The sequence below is a fragment of the Elgaria multicarinata genome, chromosome 7 (genome assembly GCF_023053635.1).
Source record: "Elgaria multicarinata webbii isolate HBS135686 ecotype San Diego chromosome 7, rElgMul1.1.pri, whole genome shotgun sequence".
Classification (NCBI taxonomy): domain Eukaryota; kingdom Metazoa; phylum Chordata; class Lepidosauria; order Squamata; family Anguidae; genus Elgaria; species Elgaria multicarinata.
The window spans coordinates 103576367-103589616 of record NC_086177.1 but is presented as its reverse complement, the minus strand read 5'-3'; the positions used below and the strand labels follow the sequence as shown (position 1 = coordinate 103589616).

At 47.0% G+C, this 13250-nt stretch overlaps 2 protein-coding genes across 2 annotated transcripts in view; one reads left to right on the top strand and one right to left on the bottom strand.

The window, feature by feature from the left end:
- The window catches only part of TG (thyroglobulin), a 199420-nt gene that overhangs the window by 26935 nt on the left and 159235 nt on the right, over positions 1-13250 (bottom strand). Inside the window, exons 42-43 of the mRNA XM_063131335.1 lie at positions 4161-4325; positions 2446-2613 (exon numbers count right to left, since the gene is read on the bottom strand). Of these exons, the coding sequence (XP_062987405.1) occupies positions 2446-2613; positions 4161-4325 (333 nt within the window). The remainder of the gene's footprint in view (positions 1-2445; positions 2614-4160; positions 4326-13250) is intronic.
- Positions 11511-13250, top strand: part of SLA (Src like adaptor) — a 28479-nt gene continuing 26739 nt past the window's right edge. The window contains exon 1 of the mRNA XM_063131163.1: positions 11511-11652. The gene's annotated coding sequence lies outside the window, so the exon portion shown is untranslated. The remainder of the gene's footprint in view (positions 11653-13250) is intronic.

The following is a 13250-nucleotide window of genomic DNA, read 5'->3' as shown; positions in this document are numbered from 1 at the left end:
TCGGCTATTGGGCAGTATAAAAATGTTATAAATAAATAAATAGCGAAGAGGGGACGATTTGGAACACAGAACTCAGTCCAAAGAATCATAGAATCATAGAATAGCAGAGTTGGAAGGGGCCTACAAGGCCATCGAGTCCAACCCCCTGCTCAATGCAGGAATCCACCCTAAAGTATCCCTGACAGATGGTTGTCCAGCTGCCTCTTCAAGGCCTCTAGTGTGGGAGAGCCCACAACCTCCCTAGGTAACTGATTCCATTGTCGTACTGCTGTAACAGTCAGGAAGTTTTTCCTGATGTCCTGCTGGAATCTGGCTTCCTTTAACTTGAGCCCGTTATTCTGTGTCCTGCACTCTGGGAGGATAGAGAAGAGATCCTGGCCCTCCTCCGTGTGACAACCTTTTAAGTATTGGAAGAGTGCTACCATGTCTCCCCTCAATCTCTGCTCCAGGTTAAACATGCCCAGTTCTTTCAGTCTCTCTTCGTAGGGCTTTGTTTCCAGACCCCTGATCATCCTGGTTGCCCTCCTCTGAACACGCTCCAGCTTGTCTGCGTCCTTCTTGAATTGGGGAGCCCAGAACTGGACGCAATACTCTAGATGAGGCCTAACCAGGGCCGAATAGAGTCGCTCTTCGCTAGGGAGGACCTCTGAAAAAAGGTTCTGCAAGTTTGAAGCAGTGGGCAGTGCTGCTTGGCTAGCACTTGTAAAGTCACCCACTCCCAGGAGACATTTTGTATACTGAACAAAAATCTTTTTTCTCTTTAAGAAAATGGAAGTGACCACGAGAAATGCATGCACAAACACATGCACAATGCTTCAAAACAGGGTTGGTAGCCAGCCCCACGTATGAGGGGAGATGCTAGACTAACAGCTGAACCAGCATGACTGATTCACTAGTATACATATCTGTCAGTCTGATTACGGAGTCAGACACATTTTCAGCTCATGTCAGGGCTGAAGGACTAGCTTTCAGTTCTCTTTTTATACCTGTCTTCATCCAGAGGCAATCAGTGACATGGCATGTGGTGAGCTGTAGACATGAAAAACGAGCTAGCACAAACATTCCTGATAACATAAGCTTGGGATTTCAAAGCTACCACTGTGCAGAAATAAACCTGTCAGTGTGTGAGAAATTTGGCAGTATCTGTCATTCACAGTTCACTGAAAGAAGGGAGGCACTGAGAGAAGTCAACTAAGTGAGTTGCTGGTGACAGTTCTGAGCAACCAAGTGGCATTGTTTTTGTCTGCTGTTTCAGAAGTAGACAATCACTCGGGATAATAATTGGCAACAGGTCAGTACAGAGTGCCTAGCGGAAAGCACAGAAGGCAAGGAATGAAGAAAGAGTCATATCAACAAGGAGGCTGAGATGAAAAGGGCAGGCAAAAAGGATTGGGTGTTGGTCATAAGAAGAACCATGCTGGATTAGACCAAGGGTCCATCTAGTCCAGCGTTCTGTTCACACAGTGGCCAACCAGCTGTTGACAAGCAGGACCTGAGTGCAGCAGCAGCACCCTCCCACCCATGTTCCCCAGCAACTGGTGCATATAGGCTTACAGCCCCTGATACTGGAGGTAGCACATAGCCATTTTGGTGACCATCACCACATCTTGTGGTAGTGAATTCCATATTTGAACTATGTGCTGAGGGGAAAAGTACTTCCTTTTATCTGTCCTGAATCTCCCGCCAATCAACTTCATGGGATGACTCCCTTTGGGTTCTAGTATTATGGGAGAGGGAGAAAAAATGTCTCCCTGTCCACATTCTCCACACCATGCATGATTTTGTACACTTATGGCTCCCCAAAGCCTCCTTTTTTCCAAGCTAAACAATCTCAGCTGCTGTAACCTTCCCTCACAGCGGTGATGCCCCAGCACCGTGATCATTTTAGTCTTTGGGGAGAGGGAACACATTCACGACTGTTCGACTTCTGTATACTTCAGCACATTCACAGCCATTTTATCGCTTGTTATCTTAATTTAGAAACAAACAAACATGGTTTCCCTTTTTGGCAAACTTCTAGAGTTCTCTCTGACACTTTCCGTGTTTCTGAGGGCAGATCTGGGATCATGGTCCATAGGCCAAGAAGGCCTCCTTGTAAATTTGTTTGTTTGTAGTTCTGTAGTGACTGAGGCCCAAACAACACATAGCAGACAAATATGTGCAGTGCTAGCCTCAATCTCCCGACTCCCAATCCAACACTCTAACCACTACACCACACTGGCTCTCTTCCTCAGGCTTACGTATGTTGTTTCCTGCATTTCTTTGCCAGAAGCAACCAAAGATGTGGGCAAGGAACCATGTGGAAAATACATATTGTTTCACCCCGACATGAGATTCTCTGTCAACAACAGAAGCAGGGCCTGGCCTCTCTCCTCTCAGTCAGGCAACCTCCACGATTACAGCTGCAGCTCTAATTTCTGTTTCAAGCAGTAACTTTCTACGTACCTTAATGGCTTTTGCTCGGCTGATCAGGCCATCTTGTTGAGCGCTTCCAATGAGCAGGTCCACCTTCAAAGGCCCAGAACGTTGCAGGGCTGCTGTGGGAGGCTCCTGGAGGTAGAATCCATCCACCACTGGGCTCCAGTATTGAAATGGCCCACTTATGGCTAGGAGCTAAAATGGAAGCAAAGAGGCAGTCAGTATTGGGGGCTGGAGGACAGAAGGGTGCTATCCGAACAGTAGCCACCAAGGAAGTGGGGCAGAAAGAAGACATGCTGGCTAGGGTGACCCTATGGAAAGGAGGACAGGGCTCTTGCATCTTTAACAGTTGTATGGAAAAGGCAATTTCAGCAGGTGTCATTTGTAGGCATGCAGCACCTGGTGGAATTCCCTCTTCATCACCACAGTTAAAGCTGCAGGAGCCCTGCCCTCTTTAGTATCTGGTGAAGAGGACAGGGCTTCTGCAGCTTTAACTGTTGTGATGAAGAGGGGATTTCACCAGGTGCTGCATGCCTACAAATGACACCTGCTGAAATTGCCTTTTCAATACATCTGTTAAAGATACAGGAGCCCTGTCCTCCTTTCCATAGGGTCACCCTGATGCTGGCAGTGGGTGGAGCCAGAGCCAAAAGTGGGTGGGGCCATCTTTTCTCTCTCTCTCTCTCTCTCTCTTTCTGCTATCCCCTTTCTCTTTCTCCTCGCTTCCTAACACCCGCTTTCTCCCTCCCTCCCCAGTAGGCTGCCCCACAGGATGGCCAGGGTCTGAATTGATAGCTTGCTGAGGCCCACCTGTAACCCAACTGATGAATCGAATGAATGTTCCATCTCTGATAATTACGTCAATTATATGTTTACCCTGCTTCTTTCCCAGCCACTCCTGGGCCCTTTTCTACACCTAAGGGCCTTCAGGGAGGGAGCAAGGACAGTCCCGGACTTACCTGCTTCCAGGATCATCCCCTAGCATACAAATGCCAGTGCGACATCCCGGAAACAAACAGGGGCATTGTGGGTGCCTTGGTTTGTTTGTTTTTTAAAAATAGGAGATAGGAGCGCAATTGCACTCCACCAAAAAAGTAAGTTTTTTTTTTTAAAAAAAAGGCCTGCCCCTGCCCCCGATGTCCCTGGACTCCCTCCTTCCAACTTTGCTGACCCCCGCTACTATTGGGGAGGAGGGAAGAAGCTGGGATGGGCGGCCACACTGCCCGCAGTCCTCGGGGTGGTCCCAGGACCGTGAGAAAAATCGGGATAACTGGAGAACCAGTTATCCCAGGAAAATGGAGGGGTCATCCCCGCTCGCCCCTGGGATCCCCTGTGTGTCATTTGGATGCACAGGGACACCCTAGGGATGACCTCGGGGAAAAAGGAAGGTGTAGAAAGGGCCCTGGTTTCCCCCACTCCAGTATTTCCCAGTATCAGAGGCAGTAAACCTACATACACCGGTTGCTGGGGAAGATGGGTGAGAAGGTGCTGTTGCACCCATGTCCTGCTTGTGGGTTCCTGGTCAACAGCTGGTTGGCCACTGTGTGAACAGAGTGCTATACTAGATGGACCCTTGGTCTGATCCAGCAGGGCTCTTCTTATGTCCTTATGTTCTCAGTGAGACTATTTCCCTAAACATCCTGAAATGTCCAAGATGACAAGCATTTTCTTTTCACCCCACTGGAGATCTGAACCCCTGCAAGCCCACACATTTGGGCCATCAGAACAAGAAATAGACACACCCTGGTTTGTGCATCATTGAGAGCTTTGGCAGGCAACCGGCGGAGGCAGGATACCATTTCTTCGCTGCTGGTTGAAGGGCAGCCAAGTTCGTGAGCCAAAATGGCAGCTTGTGCTGCTGCTTTCTCCTTGCTCATTGCTGATGCGGGAGAGAAAGCAGATCCTCCCTTAAAAAAAAGAAAACAGATACCCACATCAAGTCAGCTATGCAGCCACATGCTTCTCTGGTGCATGCTTGTCATTGTTATATATATATATAAATTAAAATCCTGGAAAGCAAAAGTAATTACTCAAAGCAATCTTGCCTTTGAAACATCTCACTGGGAAGAGCAAATCTTGGGTGTTATTCACAGATCTGTCACAGCTTTGCTTTCTTGTTTGCAATGTACCGGTAAACATGTGGCATCTATAGCACAGAATATGTTTCAAAGGTTGAACTGGAGGCTGCCTTGATGGCGCCGGGTTGCCCCCACTTTTAGGAAAACCCTGCGCTTTTGCTGCTGCAGGTGGTGTCGGATAATCCCGACGCAGGAGGCAGCACAGGCGCTCTGGCTTGCTGGACTCTCCCCTGTGCTCTGCCTGGGCTTCCAGTGCCCAATCAGAGTCCGCCTTCCACCTGGGAACGCCGCTGGCTTGACACCAGAGTGAGGTCAGGTGGTAGAAGAGTTGTCGTGACTTCACTTCAACCAGAAAAGTCAGGGCAAGTCCCCAACTTTTTTTGCCACACAGCTTCGCCTATTTGCTTTGTGGTGGCTGCGGATTGGTGGCTGCATCATATAACCGACGCAGCGCTGATTTGCAGCCACTGCAGGGTAAAGATGATGTTTATGAAGCTGGACGTAGTGTTTGGGTGAAATCTACTTTCCCCTTCCTCTATTCATCCTCATAAACGTTAAGCCCAATTCTGTTGCTGGCATTTGTCCCAGAGCGAGTGCCTAGCCAGCCTTCCCCAACCTGGATCCCTCCAGATGTGTTGGACTACAATTCCCAGAACCCCCAGGCAACATGAAATGGGTTTGTCCCAATCCTACCAACCACTGAATAAAAAATAGCAAGAAATCTAAGAACTATTATTATTATTATTATTATTATTATTATTATTATTATTATTTATTTATTTATATAGCACCATCAATGTACATGGTGCTGTACAGAGTAAAACAATAAATAGCAAGACCCTGCCGCATAGGCTTACATTCTAATAAAATCATAAAAACAATAAGGAGGGGAAGAGAATGCACCAAACAGGCAGTATAAAAGTCAGAGCAAAATCAAGTTTTAAAAGCCTTAGGAAAAAGAAAAGTTTTTAGCTGAGCTTTAAAAGCTGCGATTGAACTTGTAGTTCTCAAATGTTCTGGAAGAGCGTTCCAGGAGTAAGGGGGAGCCGAAGAAAATGGACGAAGCCGAGCAAGGGAAGTAGAGACCCTTGGGCAGGTGAGAAACATGGCATCAGAGGAGCGAAGAGCACGAGCAGGGCAATAGTGTGAGATGAGAGAGGAAAGATAGGAAGGAGCTAGACAGTGAAAAGTCACTGAACTAGTAACTGATCAAAGCAAAAAAAAAAAAATGACAGAAGTATAGTATACTTGTAGACCAGCCTTCCACAAGCCTGGTGTCCTCCAGATATGCTGGACTGCAACTCCCACCATCCCCAGCCAACATTCTACCTGGGGATGATGGGAATTGTGGTCCGAGACATCTTTTAATAAATAATATTAAATTTAATAAATAAATAAAAAATAAAATAAATAAGGAATGTGCAGGTTTTGTTCAACTCGTATCAAAAATGAACTGAAAACTAAATGCTCACCTATCTGCACTGTCAAAATTCAGTAGGTTCCCAGCATGGACAGGGCCATATTGTACCTGCCTGCCATGTAGCTGTTAAAGATGAGGAGTCTATCCGAAAGAAAGAGGTGGCAGCACCACAAACGTGGTTGAATATTTGGGGATTCAAGCCCAGGCAAAACACTCAAAGGTCTCCGCCAGAATGGATGGATCTGTCCATTTCAATTTGTCCCACATTCACATTGTTTTCATCTCAAGGTCTTTCTATCCCTAATATTAAGAAATGTGCGAATTTTGGTACCTTCATATAAAAAATGAACTGAAATGAAATTCTCAGCCATCACTACATGCTACTCACATTTTCCATAGACGTGAACCTTGCGGTATAACTATTCTGCATTATGCCTACATGTCTCCCCTGGCTTTCAGTCCAACACTATGTCTGAACTGACTGTCTTCCCAGCTCCTGATCCTAACGTTTCTGAATCCTTTACAATCACCTTGAAATATACATAGGCTCTCTTATGTCTTTCTTTCCTGTTTCCGTAACTATGTTTTGTAGAAAATAAATAACTACCACTTTTTCTTGCAGACCAATGACATAAGCAATGCTTTAAATAAGACTGATGCTATTCAGTAATTACAAAGGGACATTTGCTTGCCATGAACACGGCAGAAGATAACCAGATAACATCTGACCTAGAACAGAAAGGCAACATGACTCATGAGTTTCACAAATGACTCATCCTAAGTTTGGAACATTGGTTAACACTCAGAGTTGTTGAAACTTCATTTAATATATATCATCACAAGATAAACACACACACACAGGAGTACGCTTGACGTTGCTTTGAAAGTACTCTTTACATAAATTAATTAAACAGCCATTTGTTCTAAATTACATATACCAAGTATATGACATCTGATGTACATATTACTTTTTCCCTGCAAGGAGATGAATTACGGTGTTGGAGAAGAAGAAGAAGAAGAAGAAGAAGAAGAAGAAGAAGAAGAAGAAGAAGAAGAAGAAGAAGAAGAGGGTATCCTATCATGTATGAAGGATGAGCAAGTGTCTTAATCGTCAACACTATCAACTCCACCATTACCTTCGCCATCACCCCTTCCATTTTTTCCAGTCTGTACAGCCCTCTTCAATATTTTTTTTAAAAATGCCTAGAGAGAGTAGAGAGGCTGTGTGCACAACCCCACCTCTAGTGTCCCCATCCGTGTAGGAGGGAGGAAGCTTCAGGCCTCTGAGCATTAATCAGACAGGTCTGAAGAACACTTCTATGTGCATTCAGCTGAACATGTTCAGAACCATCCATGAGGTCAGGAACCCAACATTATCATCTGAACACATTCAGTAGTCCTGTTCAGACCCTCATTCTGCCCATAACCTCCCTAGGTCATTGGTTTCATTGTTGTACTGCTCTAACAGTCAGGACATTTTTCCTGATGTCCAGATGGAATCTGGCTTCCTGTAACTTGAGCCCATTATTCCGTGTCCTGCACTCTGGGAGGATCGAGAAGATATCTTGGCCCTCCTTTGTGTGACAAACTTTCAAGCACAGTTTGTCCTCTGTGTGATAAACTTTCAGTCTCTCCTCATAGGGCTTTGTTTCCAGACCCCTGATCATCCTCGTTGCCCTCCTCTGAACACAATCCACCTTGTCTGCATCCTTCTTGAAGTGTGGTGTCCAGAACTGGACCCAATACTCAAGAGGAGGCCTAGACAGGGCCGAATAGAGAGGAACCACATGATTTGGAAGCTATATACTTCTATTAATGCAGCCCAAAATAGCATTTGCTTTTTTTGCAGCCACATCACACTGTCTCAATTGAAGCGTGACGTTACACCGTCTTGATTCCAGCCTCCTTTCTGTACATTTAACATTTGGGAATGTATGCAGACTGCATTAAAATGGTACCTGGGCAATCATCCACTGCAGATGCTTTCAATGTACTTTGTCCCACTGTACAATTATGGAGCTGTTTTAGAAGAGCTTCCTTCCTCCCACCATCCCCCAGGGACTTTCTCAAGAATGCGTTTGTATAAATAAGGCAACTCATTTATGTACAAAATATATATATTCTGATCCTGGATGTAATTCGTTTCCAAATATAATTTGAAAGTGGCGTCGAGTCAATCCTGCACTTTCGCCAGATGTGGATGACTCCCACTGGGCCACTTAGTTTTCTGCTTCCCGAGGATTTTGCCCTTTTAACTGTCTGCTTTATAGGAAAACTATTTTAGGAATCTGGAAGGGAAAGCAGAGCTATATAGGATTATGACTCATTTGTAGTCAATGGGTCCAAGCTGGAGAAAGCTGGGCAGGTCCAAGGCCCAGCCTACACATTATTTTATCCCATGAAGGCATCTGGGGTAGCTTCACACCCACCACAGCTCTAACTCTCCATGTGATTCTACAAACTGGCGTGGAAAAAGATCACACCAGGGTAAGGTGGCCACTTATAGAAAACCAAAAAAGAGGAAACACGTCACCCAAAAAAGAAAGACACACATTTGCATTTCTGGGTATAACTGCAAATTTAGAATTATTACTATAATTAAGTAGAAATAAGAGTTCATCTCCCCACAGTGGGGAAAAGTGCAACCAGGGGACCTGTGTGCCTCGCTCAGTCTGCTGACCTGAGGTTAACTGTGGATGGGCAACGTCAAGACCCCTTCCAACTCTCCCTTCTGGTGTTTCTTTATCTTTAACCCAGGTTTGGACCAGACTGCCCTTCAAACAGAGGACACCTTCGAAGAGGTGTCCTCATCAGAGGACACCTGATTCGAGAATAGCCAGGATGGGGAAGAAAGAACCTGTAAGAACCTTGACATCTTCTTCATACTAACAGGAAAAAGGACGCTCATGTTCATCTCGCTTTCTTGAAAAGGGATTGCTCCATTCAAGTGAAGCAATCCTAGATACTGCACTCACAATATGCAAAAGCCCGATGTTGTGAATTATGCAATCATGCACACAGTGTGATGAATCAGTGTTCTTTGGGAAAATGCCCCCAAGTCACCGCGTTAGCATTGTGCAGCATACGTAGTGGATACTTCCCCATAGGGCTGGAATCATGTTCCTCCCTACATAATCATTCTCTGCACACACAGAAAGAGAGAAGTGTGCTGCTACATTCCAGAAGGACATCACAATAGGTCAAAACCAGAGGAATCTCTTTGATAGAAAGACATCATGTTGCATGCAGGAAGCGAGCACGGTCATGGCCTTACACAAACAAATTATCAACTGTCCTGTCTCATATCCAGGTGCAGCCAAGAGCATAAAAACATAAGAAGAGCCAGGCTGGATCAGACCAAGGGTCCATCTAGTCCAGCACTCTGTTCACACAGTGGCCAACCAGCTGTTGACCAACAAAGCAGGACATGGTGCAACAGCACCAACATGTGCACACAGGCTTACTCCTCGGGTACTGGAGGTAGCACACAACCATCAGGCCTAGTAGCCATGGATAGCCTTCTCCTCCAGGAATTTATCCAACCCTCTTTTAAAGCCATCCAAATTGGTGGCCATCACCACATCTTGTGGCAGTGAGTTCCATAGTTTAACTATGCGCTGTGTGAAGAAGGACTTCCTTGTATCTGTCCTGGATTTCCCATAGGATTGAGAGCCACAGTTTTAGATCCTCCAGGGAACTTTGTTACCATCCTGCTTCAACCCTGCCACTCACTTCGTACCTGATTCCTGTTCACAACCTCTGTTCGCTTTGCATGAAAGGGAAAGTGGTGCAAATTGAGCAACAATCAAACAGGAGATTTGTGCCCCACATCAGCACCTGGCTTGGCATGAGTATGACAGGGCCCCGTGGCTGATGCTGATTGACACAGCATCTGATTTTCTTATTTTAGCTCACAGTATCCTTTTCTACAACAAAATGATGTGCATTCCCAAGTACACGTGTTTAGCATCAGAGTTGCAGAAGCAAGCTCCATTGTATATAATGAATTTAAGTGAACTTAAAATCCAAAACTGCACACACTCAAGTGCATTTCCTTTTTCTTTTTTATGGGGGTGGGCAAATAGTGTTGTTGTTGTTGTTGTTCTCACATTTCAGGAATGCAGAAGCAGTTGTGAACATAGAATAGAAGTGGAAGTTGAGAGAAGAAAAACGTCAGTTGTGTGCTTGATACATGGCCATCTAAAGAGGTTCCCTGTAAGACCATTATTTTATTTTAATTTTATTATTGCATTTATTAGGGCTGTGCTCCGCTTCTCTTCGGGTCTGAGAAGCAGAAGCGGATCAGGGTGCTTCGCTTCCCCTTAAGGCGGAGGTGAAGAGGAGCGGGGGGCAGTGGAGTGTCACGGAGAAGATTGAGATGAAGGCGGATCCTTCGCCTCGATCTGGAGCTCCTAAAAAAAGGTAAGGGGGCCTTACCTGGCACTGCCGCCACCCATGTGGCGACGGTGGCAGAGCCAGGTAAGGGGGCAGGGGGGTCTTATCTGGTCCGTCGCGGCCCGTTGCCGGCTTCACTTGAGCTCGCGGCTCAACCCAAGCGGGGCCTACACTTCTGGGTTGAGCCACGGGGCCACAACGGACCAGGTAAGTGGTGTGCACGAGGGGGGGCTTACCTGGCCGCACCCCCAGTGCAGTTTGTGTGGTGATGGTGGTGCAGCCAGGTAAGTCTATGGGTGGGGGGGGGGAACGGCGCTCCGATTCAGATCTGGAGCTCCGTAACGAAGCGGACCGGGCCACAGGTGGATCGTGGCAGGGCAGATCAGCCCGATCCAGAAGTTGCGGATTGGGCCACGAAGAGGATCAGGGGGTCCGTGCACAGCCCTAGCATTTATATCTCACCTTTTTTCCTCCAAGGAACCCAAGGCGGCATACATAATCCTCCTCTCCATTTTATCCTCACAACAACAACCCTGTGAGGTGGGTTGGGCTGAGAGTCTGTGACTGGCCCAAAGTCACCCAGTGGGTTTCCGTGGCCGAGTGAGGCCTAGAACCTGGACCTCTCGACTCCCAGTCCAACACTTTAGCCACTATGCCACACTGACTCTCATTAAGGCCGGGGCCTAAAATTAACTAGCTTGCACCACTGTAGCCTGATGGTTGGAACTAGCTCCGATGTATACGAGAGGCTGTTCCGTTGCCTGGCTGTGCTCGAGCCTTGATATGTTAGCCGCCGCCCCACCTACCCCCTGCGCTCTGGGGCGGAAGGGCAGGCTAGAAACGCTATAAATACATAAACAACATGAACAAGCAAAAGCTGTAGGAAATTGGTCAGGCAAGATGGGGGCGTACGTCCAGAGGGACCCTGCGCTTTTGCTTTCATGGTGGCCATGCCCAACACTTACACCGCAGTCCTCCAAAAACTTAACATAAAAATAGCAAGTGGGGAGGGGGGGAAGCCAATACCCACGAGACCCCCTCCCAGCCCACCTAACCCCTTGCAACAGGAACCGCATCTTCTTGTGCAAGTACATCAAGCCCTTCCTTATTTCTCACAGAGGAAGTATGTGGTTTGTTCAGCGAGCGCTGTGCTACATGATAGGCTGAACTTCCTCAAAGCCCCATTTCGGTCAGCTGTGTGCATCAGATCTGAACTTGCTTCTCCTTCGGCAGCGTCAGACAAATCATGAGCGCCGGATCCCGCCAGTGAAAGAGAAAGATCTGGGACGGACGGGGGGTGGGGGAGAAAAGAGGTCACTATGCTTGGCATCTGAATGCAAGGTAAGGTTTGGGCCTGTACGGATCGGGTCAAAGCAATTCCCTTCCCGCACAATGACAACTTGCTCAGATCAAGGCAGGGGGGAGGGGTTTTTTTGCTGGAGAAAGATACCCGGGTTGATCAGTCCTTTATGGGGTTGCACTCTCCCTAAAGGATCGGGTCCGTAGTTTGGGGGTGCTCTTCGATCCAGAACTGTCACTTGAGGCACAGGTGAACTCAGTGGCAAAGAGCACCTTTTATCAGCTTAGGCTGATATACCAACTATGCCCTTATCTGGACAGAGATAGCCTAGCTACAGTTATCCATGCTCTGATAACCTCTCGTTTGGATTACTGCAATGTGTTATACGTGGGGCTGCCTTTGAAAACGGTCCGGAAGCTTCAGCTGGTACAAAACAGAGCAGTCCGTTTACTAACAGGGACTGGCCGGCGAGATCACATTACGCCAGTCCTTTTACAACTTCATTGGCTGCCAGTCCAGGTCCGGGCCTGATTCAAAGTGCTGGTATTGACATTCAAAGCCCTAAACAATTTGGGGCCAGGTTATTTGAAGGAACGCCTCCTCCCATATGTACCTGCCCAGACCTTAAGATCATCTACAGGGGCCCTTCTCCGTGAGCCCCTGCCAAAGGAAGTGAGGCAGGTGGCTACTAGGAGGAGGGCTTTCTCCGCTGTGGCACCCCGGTTGTGGAATGAGCTCCCCAGAGAGGTCCGCCTGGCACCTACACTGTACTCTTTTCATCGCCAGCTGAAGACCTTTTTATTCACTCAGTATTTTAACACTTAATTTTAACTTAAATTTAAATTTTACTGTTCTAACTCTGTATTTGAATCTTATATCAATTTTGCTGCGTGGTTTTATCCTGGTTGTGCTTTTTATACTGTACTTTGTATTTGTGTTTTTAACCTGTTGGTTGTTTTATGATGGTTTTAATTTTTGTGAACCGCCCAGAGAGCTTCGGCTATTGGGCGGTATAAAAATGTAATAAATAAATAAATTAGGAGAGAAGACCTTCCTGCAAAGAAAAGACTCCTAAATGATGCCAGAGGCCAAGAGAGGAGGGGGGGCATCAGTTTATTCATTGGTCCTGTTCACCTCTAAAATGGAAGGGGTTGGGTGTGGGTGGGTGTTTCCATTGAAAAGAGTCACTCTGAAACTTTGCCCTTGTTGATAACTCCATACACTTTCCTTGACAGCCTGGTTCACGTTCAGTCTGGGCTTAGAAGAAAAGTACTTCCAACAATGGAACATGGGGAGGCAAAGGCATGAACAGGAGGAGGGATCAGCACCTTTTGGCACATGCCAAAGTCCAGAACCCCATAGGCGGGCACTGCCACCTCCTGGCATTGCTGCCCCTCCTCTTGCCATGGATACCTGTTCACCTGGCCCCTCCTCTGAGCAGGGACAAGAGAAAGGAGGTAGAGCAGCTTCCTCTACCTGCCTTGTACAGGTAGAGGAAAGCCTACCTGCCTCTGTGTGGTCGTGCAGATCGGACCCAGAGGATAAGCAAAGGGGCAGCATTGGCAAAGAGGAGAAGGGTCCGCTCGAAGGGGGGAATTGCACTGATGAGATTTTGCCCCAGGGACCTTGTCCCCAAACC